This window comes from Hoplias malabaricus, chromosome 2 (genome assembly GCF_029633855.1).
Source record: "Hoplias malabaricus isolate fHopMal1 chromosome 2, fHopMal1.hap1, whole genome shotgun sequence".
Taxonomy (NCBI): Eukaryota; Metazoa; Chordata; class Actinopteri; order Characiformes; family Erythrinidae; genus Hoplias; species Hoplias malabaricus.
Genome location: NC_089801.1, coordinates 66,949,255 through 66,968,332, shown reverse-complemented (window position 1 = coordinate 66,968,332; position 19,078 = coordinate 66,949,255). Strand labels below are relative to the sequence as shown.

The window sequence follows — 19,078 nt, the reverse complement described above, 5'->3', positions numbered from 1 at the left end:
TGAAGCGCCACATGTAACTCACTCACTCAACTCACCTGATGTATAGATTTCAACTTACCACTTGGACAATCTACAGCATCAAGGCGCATCCTGTAATGTAATTTCCATTAAAGAAAAAAATAAATAATATAAATAAACAGTTGATTTAAAGTGAAAATTAATATTAATGTTTTATTTGATACCAGTTAATAATTCAGTAAGCAGTTAAACGCCATGTAGAAAAATGATTTATTATCTCCTAGGGCAATATTTATGACATCACAATCTTCAAAATAACTTAAGGACAGCTTTTATCTTGTTATTTAAGTGTCCAGGATTTTTTTTCCTCTTCCTGATAATCATCATAATCTTCTGCATCCTTTTGGTGGGTCACGGTGGACATTTTACATTCAAACACATTTTAAGCTTGATCTGGTTAGACATTTACAGTGTATGGTTTCACACAGGCACACTGTGGCACCACCAAAAAAATGTAAACCATTATAATATAGCTTTTTCAACACTTAAAAAGGGTATTTCATAAAGTCATAATACAGCTTGAAAACACTGGTTATGGAGACTATCAGTGTAGCCATGAATGGGTACTCCTCTGAACAAAAGGGGAAGCAAAGCCCATCATGTTCCACTGTTATAAACAGGCAGGAAAAAGTCTGTAGTGCAGTGTGAGCAAGACTTTCTGACAGTCAATAAAAACATTATTTTTATCTTTAGACATAGATCACCACTCTATCAAATTCTCTGTGAGGGGTTATAGAGTTAACTGGTAAAGCTAACAGTGAAGCTAAAAGCTAATCTGAATGATCTGAGGGCTTCTAGCTTGAATGCTAAACAGGAAGTGGGCTTTTTAATATGAAGTTGACCAACCCATTTGCCTAATTCAATAAATGACATCTGACCAGACAAAATATTCCACTTCATAATATAAGAACAACAAAAAAAAATCTAATATCACAATACTTACAGGCGATATGAATCACGGTCCATGTTTTTAGAGTTTTATACACAAAAGGAGCCCATTGAACCCAATTAAAAATACTATGGAAAAACAATGCATATAAAAACATGATTTAAATCCAGTTAAACAGAAGATAATAATAATAATAATAATAATAATAATAATAATAATAATAACAATACAGTATGTGAAATAGAGCCTGCAATTGTTCAGTGTTCTTTAAGTACTGATGCAATTCACAATATTTAAGATATGCTCAGAAAAACATATTACCATTTAATATAACGAAATTATCACAATAACGATAAATACTTTGAAATTACCCAAACTTACTGCCCGGTCATCCAGAAACACCAACATCTGCTTGGCAAAATGAGCGCTAGATATTAATCAGAGTTAACATCTGCAGGACTGGAAACAGCAACTGGAATTTTGAACAGCTTTTTATCACCAAACTGTTATTGCAGTCCTTTAAGGACACTGATGAAGCTGGAAAATATTTTTAAAAGGTTTGATGATAAAAATGACATTTCCTGAGATGAAAATAATGGTTCACTGGAAGTCCACCACACTTTATACGTCACTTTAATGAATGTTTCTACATGCTGTAGTGAACACAATTCAAGATTTTCAAAAGGAACATTCAAGTTTTTTCTTCAGAGATCTAATGCACAACCTCGCAGGTGTTTAGCATGTTTCTTTAAAAAAAAAAAAAAAAAAAAAACAGGTCTCCGTTCTGACTGTGCTTATGTTTAGATATCAAACTCCATGTGGTTTCCAGTCAATTTAATTTTAACATCCACCCCTTTAAATCTGCTCTTACAGTGATGAAGGAGCAGCTGTGAGCTATAGCACCAAATATACATATTCACACACACACCTTCCCATTTCTACAGTTGTCCCTCTACTCATCCTCTTCATCAGTCCACGTGTATCTCTCCTCCAGTATCACCTTGTGCCCCTTCTTGGGTTCGACGCTTCCGTATCCGTTCATCTTCCTGAGGCTAAGCTGGTCAGAGATGGCCAGTGGTTCTGACTCCAGCTCACAGTTGTTCCTGGAGGCAAACATCTGGCTGATCTCCACAAATGTTTTGTTCTTCGTCTCTGGGATGATGAAGTAGACGTAAGCCGCCACGCCCACACACACTCCGAAGAAGACCAGGTAACAGAACGCACCTGCTGACATCTGACATGGTGATGGGATATAAGGCAGATACTTCAGTAACACTGCTTCATGAGGCTTTCTGTTTTCAACAAGTGGGTTCTGACGTTGCGCACACAATTGTGGAAAATACTTTATTGCTAGTTAAACACAACTTTGTGAAGGTTCTTAAAAGGCTTTTAAAATCCTATTTCATTAAATGGGGTCTCTGACCCAAGTGTTTCTCATTGCAGTAGTGTTCAACCACCTCCACAGATTTTTTTTCCACGGATAGGGCAGTTATCTCACAACTCATACAGGTGATGTGTAGGTACTGCAGATATTCTTTATACTTTTGAATTTGACATTAGACTTCTTATAATTACATCGTTTGTTAAAGACACCACCATCCTGAGATAATGTACTGACCTGTAGGAAAGGGAAGACAAATCCCACGGTGAAGTTGGATATCCAGTTGAGAGATCCCCCCACAATAAAAGCCGCAGGACGGTGAGACTGCTTAAACAATTCACCGGTCATCAGGAAAGGCACTCCAGCTGTGCAGGGAGCAAACAAGAGGGTATTATATTATACAACGATCAACCAAAACGCCTCCTCCTTGTTCTACATATCTCTGATATGGCTTTAATGCCCTACTTTCAACACTAGAGGGCGGCTTTTCCTACTTTGGGTTGTGTATTGTTCAGTGCATAAGAGATCCTTTCTTATATGTTTGCACTGCCATCAAAGGTTTGAGAGCCCCACGTTTTTAAAAAAAGGATGTGATAGTATTAAAGGCTAAGCACCCCCAGTAAACATTTAGCCGTTGAGTCAACGTTGAAATAACGTAATGACTGCCGTCTAATCAAAGTTCTCTTAAGGGTGAAAATGAAAGTTGAAAAGACGTCCAGACACAGACATTGAAAAGACGACTATTAGACGTATTTTGGACGTCCATTGACGTTATTAATTGGTCCCGAAATAAATTACTTGTATAAAACGCGTTTTGGACGTCCACTGACGTTATCGATTGGTCACCACTTAACTAACTTATTAAGATGGATTTTGGACGTCCATTGACGTTTAAAATATGTCCTTGACGGACAGACTACTATTAGACCTATTTTGAACGTCCAGGGACGTTCCTTGTTTACTGGGCCAGCTATATGAAAGTGTCAAACAAATAAATACAGTGGAATTAGAGTTCCTAACTTGTGTTTATTGATAGTCAGAAAACATGTTATTTCTTACTAATTCAAGGAATAAGGTTTAAAAGACCGTTGTCCCCCCCCCCACACACACACACCGTGTTCGGAAACTCTAATAGGCGTCTTGCCTGTGACGTAGATGGTGGACAACAACTCTAGAAGTTGCACTTAATTTAATGCAAAATGATGAAAAGGTGTGTTGTTTTTGGCTGCAATCATTCAATGTACAGTGGGACATCTGTGCACAAATGGCCCAAAGATCCCAAAATATCCAGAAAATGGACTACATTTGTCAACTTTAAACGGGCACTTTGGAAAGGACCCTCCGCTCACTCCGTTATCTGTAGCTCATTTCACTGGCGCTTTTCCAACAATATGGGCATGTAAGGACACCAACAAAAGGTGTTCAAGAGCCTCTGTAACATGGAGGTAAACAGGGTAAGGACACTCACTTCGCCTGTTTTAGCTGGTGTTAGTTAACGTTAGCTTGACTCGCTAAACTCGGTGGCTCAGATTATACTCGGCTACGTAGCTGCATTACGGAGGTTTATAGTGTCGAATGAATTCGAGTTCGACTTCGATCACATTTACAAGAACAACGGTACCTCTAAATTTGAGTTTGGCTTATTGCTAGACTATTGTCACGAATAATGTTGGTTATTTAGCTAGATACTGTCATAACAGTCAGTCATAACGGTGTTTTACCGCGGCGTTGTTCAGCTGTTGTCCACCAGTGACGTCACGGTTGCGTTCAAGAATTTCCGTAGCGAGCTCGGGTTTTTCCGTCAATTTAATAAAATTCTCAGTTTTAAAGCAAATTAAGCAGCTATTTTCATTTTAATTCATACTTATATATGTCAGTAACTAAAATAATGTGAGATATTCATGGAGGCCCATTAAGTGGTGTTTAGCCTTTAATATGATCACGTTTAAAAGGTGTGTTAAAAAGTTTTTTCTTGAAAAACTGAAAAAACTGAAGGATGCAATCTCCTGGGAACACTGACAAAGTCTAGGCATTTTACCTATGGCAGCACTCAAGTGCTTTTAAAGTGGGGCACTGCATGTTTTATTTATTTTATTTTTTTTTTCATTCTGTTATGTGAGTCAGAACTGATGACACTGGTGATGACAGCAACCAGGAATTATAAATATTTTCCATCCAAAACAAACTGAGAACCTGCATTCTGAGTTCAAAATACAAAATTGTAAATGGGCAAAAATCATATAGCCTTACAGTACCCCTACTATGAATTCATTTTAATGCATTTCAAGCCCAATATCCAAACTATTATAAAATAACGTCCCCTAAACATCATTTATATCGTCGCTGTCCAATTAAAAACATCTGTTTCCCAAAACAGCAAATTTACAAGAGAAGAAAAAAACCTTCTTAACTTTCAATGAAAGTCAAATTTGATCACAATGTGAAGGACTGCTGTGTTCAAATGACGTAGAAAACTCACAATCCACAAAAATGGAGATACATGTTTTTAATTCTCTTGATGACTTTTTAAAATCTCAATCATTTAATTACGACAAAGGCTATTTCTTTTAACAACAGTTTAAAAAAGACAATGCTGGTGTCATGGGACACACATGCAGCAGAATAACAGTGTTTGCCCCAAAACACAAGATGATATCAGAACTGAAGTGTTCACAGATTAAACCAAAAACTCAGAGAGAAAGAGAGAGACAGACAAAATAAAGAGTCTTGTTAATATCTCACCAGGCCCAATGCAGAATCCTGCGATAATGCCGACCACACAGGCCACACTGACATAGTGCATGAAGGGCACGTGAGCCTAGCATTGAAAAGCACGAGACCATTATTAATAACCAGTGGTCTGCTGTCACAGAAGACATTAAGCCCCTTTGAAAGAAGCAAAATCAAGAAGGAAATTCAAAAAAAGTCATTGTATCTAAATGTGAAACCGGAGCCTAAATCATGTTGAAAGAGCTGATGGGTGGCCAAAAGATTCAGAATATATATATAACTTAAATAGGAGTGAGATTTTCATTTTTGTTTGACGTTCTTTTTGACCAAATAAGGAGGTTTTTACCTGTAGTATGAGGGAGAGGGTGATGCCTGCACAGCACACGCCCATAAAGCTGAATCCACCAACCATCAGGGGCCTCCTACCTATACGCTCAATGGTGAAACACTGTTGGGTGAGAGGAGAGGATTCTTCAGTTCTTCTACTGTACTATATACTGTTTACAAATGAAATGTAATTAACGGAACGGTTCGTTGTAATTTACTCAGTCGTCCACTCATCCCAGACATGGTCCACCAGCTAAAACACGCTGGTGTCTAAACTTTGCTTCTATATTTAACTCCAGGAGCTACACTTCTAATGTTGCAAATAAAAAAAAAAAGTCTAGAAATCAATAGTAACCCAAATTGTGCCGCGTGGCTCTGGCTTATCTAAGACAACAGATGTACGAATTCTAACAGACATACTACAGATGACCTTTTCAGTTTCTGTTTCTATGTATAAACAGCTATACATAATTAGGTTAGAACACAGATACCAGTCACATGAATGCAATTTGAGTGGGTCTAGAGATGATCTGGGATGCAGTTACAGAAGGGATTTGGCTGAATACTGACTTCTAGTCTTTGTTTTAGTAGCGGAAACATCTCTTGACTGATCTTTTTTTTGCTGAGCGATTCTTTACGAATAACCTCTGGGTATACGGAACGAAATTATATAAAATATCTCACATTTATTCTGAGGCTCACCTATATTAACAGAGGAGTCCAGACTTAGGCCTGCACTGAGGGTACAAACAGGACATTCCATACATTGAACCAGTCAGTCGTAGCCCATGTACCATACTATAAGTCAATGAGCGGAAACAGCATTTTCTTACCCCAATGAGTCCTGCAATGACTTCGATGGCACCAGTGCCCACTGTTGTGTACTGAACCAGAGAGGCATTGATTCCTACATTTTCAAATATGTTGTTTGTGTAGAACCAGATCTGCAAATACACAAGGAACACATCAGAATCATCAGCAGTAACCATGCATAGCGCATGAAGAAAATAGCATTTCTTGAAGAAAAAAATTATTTTCTGCTCTGATATTTCAGGTGGTTGTTATGGTATATCTATATGGAATCTGTATATCCAATAAAAAAACTGCATATAAGAACACCTCTCACGTTAGTTTGGAGTTTGTTTGGTGTCAGTATCTTTAAAAAAATTATATGAATTAGCATGCAAACAAACAAAAACAAGAAAAAATATTTATATTACTAAATGAAAAAATATTTACTAAAATTATTCATTATCTGTAACCCTTATCCAGTTCAGGGTCGCGGTGGATCCAGAGCCTACCTGGAATCATTGGGTGCAAGGCGGGAATACACCCTGGAGGGGGCGCCAGTCCTTCATAGGGCAACACACATTCACTCACACAATCACACCTACGGTCACTTTTGAGTCACCAATCCACCTACCAGTGTGTGTTTTTGGACCATGGGAGGAAACCGGAGCACCCAGAGGAAACCCACGCGGACACGGGGAGAACACACCACACTCCTCACAGACAGTCACCCGGAGGAAACCCACGCAGACATGGGGAGAACACACCACACTCCTCACAGACAGTCACCCGGAGGAAACCCACGCAGACATGGGGAGAACACACCACACTCCTCACAGACAGTCACCCGGACGAAACCCATGCGGACACAGGGAGAACACACCACACTCTTCAGAGACAGTCACCCGGAGGAAACCCACGCAGATACAGGGAGAACACACCACACTCCTCACAGACAATCACCCGGAGGAAACCCACACAGACACAGGGAGAACACACAACACTCCTCACAGACAGTCACTCAGAGGAAACCCACGCAGACACAGGGAGAACACACCACACTCCTCAGAGACAGTCGTCCGGAGGAAACCCACGCAGAAACAGGGAGAACACACCACACTCCTCACAGACAGTCACCCGGAGGAAACCCGCGCGGACACAGGGAGAACACACCACACTCCTCACAGACAGTCACCCGGAGGAAACCCACGCAGATACAGGGAGAACACACCACACTCCTCACAGACAGTCGGCTGGAGGAAACCCACGCAGACACAGGGAGAACACACCACACTCCTCACAGACAGTCACCCAGAGGAAACCCACAAAGACACAGGGAGAACACACCACACTCCTCACAGACAGTCACCCGGAGGAAACCCACGCAGACACAGGGAGAACACACCACACTCCTCACAGACAGTCACCCGGACGAAACCCGCGCAGATACAGGGAGAACACACCACACTCCTCACAGACAGTCACCCAGAGGAAACCCACAAAGACACAGGGAGAACACACCACACTCCTCACAGATATTCACCCAGAGGAAACCCACGCAGACACAGGCAGAACACACTACACTCCTCACAGACAGTCACCCGGAGGAAACCCACACAGATACAGGGAGAACACACCACACTCCTCAGAGACAGTCGGCTGGAGGAAACCCACGCAGACACAGGGAGAACACACCACACTCCTCACAGACAGTCACCCGGAGGAAACCCACGCAGACACAGGGAGAACACACCACATTCCTCACAGACAGTCACCCAGAGGAAACCCACAAAGACACAGGGAGAACACGCCACACTCCTCAGAGACAGTCGGCTGGAGGAAACCCACGCAGACACAGGGAGAACACACCACACTCCTCACAGACAGTCACCCAGAGGAAACCCACAAAGACACAGGGAGAACACGCCACACTCCTCACAGACAGTCACCCGGACGAAACCCGCGTGGACACAGGGAGAACACACCACACTCCTCACAGATATTCACCCAGAGGAAACCCACGCAGACACAGGGAGAACACACCACACTCCTCACAGACATTCACCCAGAGGAAACCCACGCAGACACAGGGAGAATGCACCACATTCCTCACAGACAGTCACCCGGAGGAAACCAACACAGACTAAAATTATATACTAAATTATTAAAAAATAACATTATCATTGTTGTGTATAGTACAATCACTAAAAAACCAAAATCATGTTCAATCTGTTCAAACTGCAGAATTGCATGTAGGTCTAGAATTCAACTTGACCTGAACTTTATTTTCAAAAAAGCATGATGCTCAGTCTGTACAATCAATCAGTTCAATCAGTGCTGCTCATGAGCAAATGTAAAAGATATTAATACAAAGAAAATCCCAAAATGCAAAACAACAATCCTACTACATCAGTATACACTCACCGCGTCAATGCCGGACAGCTGCATCCCTGCGTTGATGACTAGAACAGTGATGACCTGCCAGCGCACAGTTTTGTCTGCGAGCAGCTCGCACACTGAGATGGTCCGCACTGAAGAGAGTGAACGCTGCTCCTCCTGCATCTCTTCTACCTCTGCCTGGATATTAGCTCTCACTCTGTACCACTTCAGAGCTGCCAACAACAACAGCAGACCAGCGAGAGATCAGTGCCCAACAACAAACAAACAACATGGAACAGAACAGCAGGCATTTCCTATTAGCATTGCATAACTGGTGTGCATTATTTTGTTGCTGATATCTTAACACTCACAGTGAGAACTGTACATTTAAAACACTCTTAAAGCGTTAACTGAAATTAATGGATACTCCTTGTTTTATAATGGATATTTGAAATTAAGTTCTGGACCATGGGAAACAAGTGTTTTCTTATTAGATACAGAACATACAAATTATTTTATTTAGGCTGCAGCAGAAGTGCAATAGAAGTCTTCGTCACATTACAGTTTTAAAGTTACTTCTTGACTGCTACTTGACCCTTTTTCCTACACATTCTTTGAGTAGCTTATTTTCTCAGAGTGCACCGTGCTACCTCCTGGATGATGGACAGGCCTTTGAGGAATCAGGCAGAAGGTCTTTAGTGCTCAGAAATCACAAAGGAACTTGCAATAGACTGATGAGCATGTGAGAAAGTGATTAGCATTCTGTCCTGTCTGACATAATTCAATCCAACATAATGCAATGAAATGAGCAGTGGTCTTAATACACTTCAGAGTGGCTCTGTGAAAAGCAGCACGCTAGGAGGTCAATCGGGAACATGTTTGCCAAAAATTAGGAGTAAATAAGAAAATGAGTCACAAACATTAACTGAAATTCGTTCCTGCAGGAGACTTATATAATCTACCTGTGATAGTGGCATGAATGTTGTCTCGCTCAATCAACAAGTAACGAGGGCTCTCTGGAAACCATGGCAGGAGCATTAGTTGAATGGAGGTCGGCACCACAACTAAAGAAAGGAACAAAGGCCAGTGCTCTTCCTGTGAAGAAACCACATGATATTATGCGCAATGCAGAGGCCACACAAAAAACAACATAATGCTCAGTCTGTTGAATCAATCAGTTCAATCAGAACTGCTCATAAGCAAATGTAAAAGATATTAATACAAAGAAAATCCCAAAATGCACCAATGGCATAACTCCAAGCAATCACAATTGTCTCCCTCTTGCACCATGAAGCATTTTACCATTAGACTTTGCTCATAAATCGTATTCTACCTGTCCCAGGATTTCATAGAGCCCCAATATTTGAGCGATGAACACTCCAAGACAAATAAAAATGCTGGGCATGAGCCCCAGGAAGCCACGTAGGTTCTTTGGCGCAATCTCACCCAGATACATGGGTACGACACTAAGTGAGATCCCTAAGGACACAGAAAAGGAGATAACAGGCTTTAAATTATTTAGTCTTAATTAAAGTGTTCCAAAATAAACCAGTTTAACTGATCATAATCTTATAGAGGAGAATGTTTCACATCACTGAGTCACCTGAGTGTATCCCTGTGATGAAGCGGCCTATGATTATCATCTCTGGAGAGCCACATGTCCTGCTGAAACCCATCAGAGCACCTGCTACAAAGACCAGAGATGTGCTCTTCACCAGTGTCCCTTTCCTGTAGCAAAACACAGAGAATTCTCACTCTGCAAACGTAAGATTTTTCAACTGTGTAAAATACATCCTGACAGACTTTTGTGGGTTGTGTTACAGGGTTTTGATAGTAGAGCAATTCATTTCACTTCTACAACACAACGGAAATCTAAAGCACTGCAAACTATTTCATATTCTTCGTAACTAGTGCAATTACATTAAATGTCAATAGGGATTATTTTTATAACTAAATAAAAGTGGGTGCGAAGGCAAATCAGTAAGAGGTGTAGGAATTGAGAGTGACAGCAAGGGTCTGTAAAGCACCAGCATTAATAATATGTAATGTAATCAACCAAACCAGCAGGCTATATTTTGGAACAAGCACCTATTGCCTCATACCTAGGCATGGAAAAATGGTAGTGAATGACACAATGCTTCAGTGCTCTTTGGTGATGAAGCAATTTGTCTGACACAATTTAGGTACCTCATTTCTGTACTAGCACCATTTCTTGTCAAGTGATCACTCATATATCTAAAAGAAGCGAACATTTAACCAAAACATTACGCCTCCTGACCGTGTTCTCAGTTGTCTGTCGTACCTCCCAAATTTGGAGACCAGAATTCCAACAGTCAGGGAGCCCAGCAGCCCCCCAATAGCAAAAACTGAAACAGTGATGGAGTACAGCACAGTGATGGTCTCATTGCTCAGACCAGTCCCATTCCGTCTCACTGCTGTACGGTTAAAAAATTCCTTTATGTACTGGAACAAAGAAAGAAGGAAAAGAGAGTTAATATAAATACGTTCTGTTATATATGACAATATTTCCTTCACTGACAAGTTATTTAGAGCTGTAAGCAAAAATAAGTCTATACATTACAAATAACAATTAATCTAATTTATCAAAAATTTATAAAGCATCATAAATTTCACATGCATCATAGATGCATAACTAAGATAGATTTACTAAAACTTAAGCTATATGCTTCTAAAGCATGACTCTTAAATCTTAAATGTAATTATGACTCATGATCTGATCTAAGGTCACTACTTTAAGATGACCCCAAAGTGAGTAAAGTGAGATTCCAATCAAGTGGACAACAGCATTGCAATCTCAAAAATCAGTCAGACATCTTGCAAAGACAACTTGTGATTAAACATTGACAAATTTTAACTAAACCTAAATGTGGGTTAAGTGGGCTGAGAGACGTTTGGAGATGTATTCACAGAAAAGCCATTTTGGTGCCAATTTGTACTCTCATTATGCATTTTGTGTGCTATTTAAATGTACAAAATATCATATTACATTTTTAATTATGTAATGAAACGCATTCGTTATCTGTGACTGCTTATCCAGTTCAGGGTTGAGGTGAGTCCAGAGCCTACCTGGAATCATTGGGCGCAAGGCAGGAACACACTCTGGAGGGGGCGCCAATCCTTCGCAGGGTGACACACACTTACACATTCACTCAGACCTATGGACACCTTTGAGTCGCCCATCCACCTACCAACGTGTGTTTTTGGACCGTGAGAGGAAACCCACGCAGACACAGGGAGAACACACCAAACTCCTCACAGACAATAACCCAGAGCAGGACTTGAACTCACAACCTCCAGGTCCCTGGAGCTGTGTGACTGCGACACTAACTGCTGAACTTGTTCACAAGTTCCACTCTGCATATCCTTCTTTACATTTTGATAACAAGAAATAACAATAAAATGTAAAGAATGTTTTATCTTGCCGTGTAACAGTATTTCACTTACAAACATCAATCAGAAATTATTAACATTATATTAACATAAATTGTCTCCTACTGACAAACACAAAGGTGGCATAACTGAAAGTTTAGACTTTTGACAGAATCTTAATTAACATTTAATGGCATAAGGAAATGTCTAGGAAAAAATACAATTTTGCTTCAGGGAAATAATCATAATTCAAGTTGATGAAACTGCTGATGACAAGTTTTCCTTGTATGCACCAACAGGATGGTAATTGTTGGCTGGCTGCTTCATTCTTACAATAAAACATTCATAATTCTCTAAGAAAAAAAAACTAAAAGAATGAAACTCCAAGAGCATGAGAAATATTCAGTTCCCTCTATCAGCTGAAATAATTTGGCTGAAGTTATGGCCTCATGTGATCATCACACAGAAACATTCTTTATTTTGTTTTGTTCCTCCCCATCTCTCTCACATATTCATATTAAGTCATTAAAAGGTCAGAAATCAGTCCTTTACAGCAGCTTATGGTGTGATCATACCTTCCAGAGTTAGCATAGTGGTACAAAACATGATAAACCATGCTAATCTGGAGTCAAAACGTGAGCTGTTAGCAGAAAGAATAATCAATTTCATGCCAAAATGACCACTTTAACAACAAAACAGCCTCATGATTTAGAGAGCTGTTGACCTCAAGCCTGCGATCCTATCATAAACTAGCAATAGCCACAGCACACAGTAAGTGCCCACAACTAAGAATCCCATAATTCCTCCGGCACTTTGAAGGACTGCTGCCCCCTCCAGGGTGTGTTCCCGCCTTGTGCCCAATGATTCCAAGTAGGCTCTGGACCCACCGTGACCCTAAACTGGATAAGGGTTACAGATAATGAATGAATGAATGAATGAATAATTCTTTTATGAAAAAACATCTACATCATGTCTAGTCATCTATTTCATACTAATTCATTACATTCCCTTTGCACCTACACTGAATTAACATTTGATTCTTTTCTGCAATACACTAATGGGAATGATTCTACAACAAACAATGATAGTGTAGTTAACATTCTTGAAAATAAAGGTGCTAAAATGCTTTATTGTCTGTGATAGGAAGAAGAGAAGAATCACTTTAATGATCCCACTTAGGGAGATTGCTTCTCTGCATTTAACACATCCGTGGCAGTGAACACAAACACACATTAGTGAGCAATTCTTGACACACACTATGGGCTGAGCAGTTTGGGGGTTGGGTGACTTGCTCAAGGGCACTTGAGCCATTCATAAATTTTTTCCCCACTGCAAATCCAAAGGATTGGATTATTATTTAAAAAATAAGACAAAATGAAAATGGGAAACAATACATTATTTCTGCATAATGATTTTAAAACAGAAAAGGAAACCATAAGGAAATAAAACCAAAAACTTTTTTTTTTTGGTTTTTGTCAGAGCAACTCAAGGAATGTTCACGTTATGGTTTTCTGCTGTTCTCACTGTTTAAAGAAAGGTTGTTTTAGCCAGGAGAGCACTATAAAGAGAATCATGAATAAACCTTTAAACATGGTTTATCTCATTTTTAGTGGGTATTTAAAGTGGTCATGAATTGTGTTATCACTAACCTGAGCAGGAGAGTTGACTGCAGCCAAGTTGTAGCCATAGAGCATAGAGCTTCCAAAGGAGGAGAGAAATGCTACGGCCAGCAAGGACAAATTTAAATGCTGTGGAAACAAGAAGCAGACGGTTAGGACTTGACTTTTCAAAGACTGAAAGTCGTAGGCACAGTTGTTTAAATCAATTAAAATTAAAAGCCCACCTTGCTTTGTAAATCAATGTCCAAAACAACTGTTTTTGAAAATGCCTTCAATGTAAGTCTGAAACTACAAACTATAAGTGACATAAACATCAGTCACTAAGATCATATGCAATATATAATACAGTGTAAAGGTCAGAGATCACTGCTCTTTTACTTAACCTCCACACAAAAAGGCCATTATCTTCTGTACTGCACCAGAAAAAAGCAGAATGTGTGTTCAAAAGAAAATTTCACACTTTCCATTTGTTTCAGACTTTCTTTCCATTTTACAAAACAATTCCCAGGAAGCTTTCCACAACTCCAAAGTTCAGTCTTAGAAGTTGGTTGTATTTTCTGCTTCTCAGAATTCAAGTAATCACAGATATGTTCAGTGATTATTGTGTATGCTTGATTCAAGTGAGTTGAACATGCCAACTTCAAGAACGGTTCTCCTAAGGTTGCAGGATTTAATGCCTGGCTTACAGGCACAATGGCAGTAGTAGTAGTGTATCAGCTGAGATCTAACCCATGATCACTTGGCTCATTACCAAAGACTCTGACTGCTGGGCACCACCAATCTTGTGGTACCATAAATACTATAATATTATCTGCATACATTTGTATATACTCATTTTATTAAACAAAGGGTACTCTATATGTCTGTACTGGTTTGCAAGAATTTAGACCCAGAGTTTCTTCCTATATCATTCTCGACACCATAGCCTTAGCACAGAAGTGTATCCACAGAGCTCTTGCCCAATACGAGGCAAATTGGTACAAGGTCAAATGAAATACAGCTTGATCTTAAAATATGTGAAGTTCCTCTAAAAACTCACTGAAAGTTTTTACTTGCATTTAAGGCATCACCAGCTTTGAACCGTGGACAGCCAGGGCAGAAAAGACTTTTGAATCTTGTTTTTCATGACTCTTGAGGCAAGGTAACTACTATAGATCCGTACTTGATCCATACAGGGGCTGTGGTAAGGAATGAATTCTAAACATTTCCAACAGGTATACTCTAAAGACAATGTCAGTTCAACCTACAAATATAATCTCATGTAAGAAATTGAATTTTGAGTTTTATTCTCATCCAAATATTGTTTCTCTGTAACCCGTTTTTGCAGTGTAGAGTAATGTCGGTCAATTTTTGGATTTGTTGGCAGCATTTCAAATCTAGGAGTTACATGGCTGTATTAATGAAGACTGAATAAAAGCAGTGCCGCTGCATTCTGGATCCTGCTGCAAGGGCCTGTGGGCCTGCACTGGAAGACCAACCAACAGTAAGTTGCAGTCTATTAAACTTAGAGTATGGCAGACCTTTTATAGCAATAATATAGCCATGCCTAGAAAAGTAGCCGCTCAATTAATTTGGTCATGGTTTGCACACACTGTACACTGTATCTGATGGATCAAGCTCTGCTGATAATCCATCTTGTCATGCACATGACTGCATTAGGAGAAATGGGAATGTAGCCGAGTCTGATGAGAGGTTGTAGTTAGAGTATTGGAATGAAGTCAACCTTCTATTCAGTCCAAATTCTGCCAACTTCATGGGCACTAACTCACACTTTGGAGAGTAAATCTTTTAGATCGTTAAGGATATAAAAGTGGAATGTGAGTAGATTGGTGGCAGATGTATTGCCAGTGCCTAAGCAGATTTTCACATGAACATGCACGTGGTTACAGTGCCAGAATGAATAGTTTTAGTCAAATCCATAAAGAATTAAAGGCTTACTTCAGACAATTTATCAAAATACATAATAAATTTGCCACTGCTATACAAAGGCACTGTAGTTGGGTTCTTGTAATCCACATTACAAAGCCCATGGGCCTGTCCACGTTATTTTGTTCTACTCAAACTTTCTGTAAATGATTATCTGCTTTGATACATGTGGAGGTTGAGCAAAACAAAAAAATGGTCCTTTTGGATGATTATATAAGTAAAGCTGCCAAAAAGGCGTTATTTGGAGTGATGGCATAAAGAAAGAACCATTGAAATAAACAATTCTTTAGAAGCATATTTGTACAAGACGTGTGTGAAGTAATTCCATCTACTGTAATATGAATTTATACACCATACACCTAAATGCAAGCACAAGCATTTATTTCTTAAGATTGTTTTCCAGTCAAAACTATGCCAAAACTTTATAATTAAGGGGACATGCAAATTAGTAAATTACTTAGCCAAGCCTCGATATCATCCCTTAAGTGTGTAGTTCACAAATGTAATCAAAAAACACTTTTTTTTAAAAATAGAATTCAGATGATGTTTCTTTGCCATTTGCTGCCCTCCAGTCTGTTTTTGTGCTGGAAACCAGTCTGATGTGTTTCCAGAGCTCCAGTATCTGTAAATTAGTGAAAAGGCTCGTTCCGGTATGCTAATCTTTCTCTCTCTCTCTGCTCATGACAGAGGCATCTGGAATGATTTTAGACAACGGCGAGAGCTCCAAACATTAATAAGCATGAACCGAATAAAGATATTGCTATATTTCTGTTCCATAGGTGGGCAGTTGTACTTATTTTTGCTGTTTCAGATCACTTAAGGTGGAAATGTTTCCAAACTCAGAGACACCTTATTGGTATTACCGAAAGTGCTACAAAACTAAACAGCTCGAGTTACAAATGAGTTTCTGTTGTAATTCAAACCGTTAATAAAAACTTACAGACAAAAGAAAGAGAGAAAGCCTAGTATAACAGGGACCAACATCACATTTGAGATTCGTCTAAAATGCTTGAATGAAAATTGTGCTATATTATAAAGCTACTGTGTTCAATAAACTAGCCTATATGTCCCCAAATGTTCTGACTGTTACTCTGACATGGCTAACCTGAAAATTCACCTCTATTAAACAGCTTACAGCTATGAGCCTGGGCATTTAGCTAAGCTAACAGTTACACTGAATTAGTTAGCTAACATGCTAATGTTACTCACAACAGCAATGACAGCTTTGGCATCGAATATCCCAAAACCCTGAAAGAAGGATTTAGAGGAATAATGGCATAAAAAGCTTAGTGAGGTTTGATTATAGTAAAAATGATGCAATTAGAATCTCTATTCTTGATTATTTTTATAACATTTAGCCAATGTTAGAAAAAAGCTATTTGTACAGAACCAAAAAGTACCACATAAAAAATCCAGTGTACAGTAATCCTTTATGGTGCTATGAAGGACCATATTTAAGACACATATTTCATCACAGAGAATGCAAAAAGAATGTTTTTAATTATTGTTTTTTTAATTGGCAGTGTCCAAGAACTGAAGAGTTTGGAATATACCAGATATAAACAAAATTGTCTATTAAATTATCTGATGAAACCTTTTATCACCACAAGTCTTTAACACCAGCATCCAAAGCAGAAATATGCAAACACTGTTACACTGCACACTGTACTTAGAACTACACACAGTATTGATCTATTGAGTTTGGGGTGGAACTTCTCTAGATCTCTGTAAGATTTTCACTTCAGACTCTAATCTATACTCTTCTATGTACAGACACAGATGTCACATGAAAACACCAAATGACAATTATTTAGATGGCAACACTTAAAATTACAGCCCGCTAATTACTGGGTAAGTACAGAGTAAGTAAGCCGTAAGATTAAATACGTACTGAGTAAGTAAAGGGTATGATACTAGAAATATGTGGCTATTACTGGTGTATTACAAACATTTTACAAATAAGGAAGAAGAGCAGGATAAAAACACCCATTTCATCATTAGTCAGCTATGTTCATATAATACCTCAATACATACAGTCTAAACAGTGTAAAATATCTCTGAAGAATGTGATAATGATTATTGTGGCACATCACATGTCCTGAACCTAATGAGTACATAGCACCGTGAAACTCTGCTAGCGCCTGTAATGAAATCAGCTGACCATTCTCTGTAGGTGCATTGTAAATCATTTTAAAGGATCTTTAATTACATTCAGAACTACAGTGTATTCAAAATAGTAGCTGCATCCCTTATTTATGAAGAATGACATTAATAGTCATTTTAATTAATTAATAATATATAATTATGCTGAGAAGTACATATGAATTCGGAACGTAGTTACGTGTCTTATTTGTGATGTATTTGTAAGATACCCAGTGATAACCACGTATTTCTACTGTCTACAGTACTTTTATTTTTTATTTATTACACCTAACTTAACAGGTACGTTCTCTGTACTTACCCAGTAAAGAGCGGGCTGTAATTTAAAGTGTTACCATTTAGATTAATGAATAGATTTTGTGAACTTACCCCTCTGATCTTTCCATCAGCCTCTTTTAAAATTTCCTCTGCCATTTAGGAATGCATATATAAATGCTTCCCCCTGACTGAAATGTGGTTTACAGATATAGAGAGTGAGAGATAAGGAAAAAAAAGAAAAAGAGACACAGACAGAAAGAAAAAGTTGAGAAGACAGGCTGTTATTCTGTTAAACCTCTTTATAGTGCTGCACAGTATTTCGGGAAAGGAGGCGTGTTACTCTGTGAGGCTTTAATGTGTGTATGTGTGTGTACTTGTATTGCTACCCCTGTGGGGACCACATGGGATTTACAAATGAGAAGCCTTACAGATTATTACATTCTGGCATTTTCATTTGGTGATAGTTAAAGATTTCAGCTGAACGGTGTTCATTTTCAGTGTGAAAATATGTGAACATAACCTCTACAGTAAGGACACACGCACATGTTATTGCTTAACTTCTGTGTCCTGAAATTAACCCCTTTTCAACAAAACTATGCAGCCAACATCATCCTGCGATCACTGTTGAAGGAATAGTGGATAACTAACTTAAACCGTATCTGCATCTGAAACTGCATCTAGAAGAAAGACCTGAAAAGTGGTTCCTCGAGATTTATTCAGTGTGGAGCTCAGGGGGGTCCAGACATAAGTTCTCTATTCTGACTTGCATCATAATAGCCATCGTAACCCTTTGAAGATTGTGCACACACCTGTGCTTTGTGTGATTTGAAGCCAAAATGTCTTAATTTGTCACTGCAATGTTTCCTTTGAAGTGTAAACAATGCAAATGCAAGCAATTAAAAGAAAATGAGCAAAAGCAAAGGTTGTGAATAGAACAAAAGGATAAAATGAGCTGAATTTTGAGCAAGTTACAAAACATACTCTTATTTTTTGCAAGATATTTTTCAGGATTAAAGAGAATGAGAGTGCAATTTGTAAATTAAGGACACAAATTAACTAAATTAATTAATTAGGAACACACTAACTTTTTTTTTTTCGCTGTCATCTTACTCCAGCCTTTCAAGGGTTCTTTATTGTAGTATTTATACAGATTATACATTTTTCAGTCATGTGTTTGATATGCTCACCTTGTCTTGAGTGGATCAGACACAG

At 38.9% G+C, this 19,078-nt stretch overlaps 1 protein-coding gene across 1 annotated transcript; it reads right to left on the bottom strand.

Moving 5' to 3' along the window:
* Positions 1 to 1,688: 1,688 nt before the first annotated feature.
* On the bottom strand, positions 1,689 to 18,022 carry slc2a15b (solute carrier family 2 member 15b). Its single transcript, XM_066660896.1, has 12 exons — positions 17,978 to 18,022; positions 13,553 to 13,651; positions 10,816 to 10,976; positions 10,117 to 10,241; positions 9,847 to 9,992; positions 9,476 to 9,608; positions 8,559 to 8,746; positions 6,179 to 6,289; positions 5,365 to 5,466; positions 5,031 to 5,106; positions 2,526 to 2,653; positions 1,689 to 2,141 (listed from the first exon to the last, which is right to left on the bottom strand). The coding sequence occupies exons 1-12, from the start codon at positions 18,020 to 18,022 to the stop codon at positions 1,860 to 1,862; spliced, it is 1,596 nt and encodes a 531-aa protein (XP_066516993.1). The 3' UTR covers positions 1,689 to 1,859.
* Between the last annotated feature and the right edge of the window lie 1,056 nt (positions 18,023 to 19,078).

Excerpts from the sequence above, each read along its gene's own strand:
- slc2a15b (XM_066660896.1), bottom strand. The coding sequence starts at position 18,022 with ATGGCAGAGGAAATTTTAAAAGAGGCTGATGGAAAGATCAGAGGG. Across the intron at positions 9,993-10,116 it reads CATCACAGGGATACACTCAG|GGATCTCACTTAGTGTCGTA; the intron begins GTGACTCAGTGA and ends CTGTGTCCTTAG. Across the intron at positions 2,142-2,525 it reads TTGTCTTCCCTTTCCTACAG|ATGTCAGCAGGTGCGTTCTG; the intron begins GTCAGTACATTA and ends TCACCATGTCAG.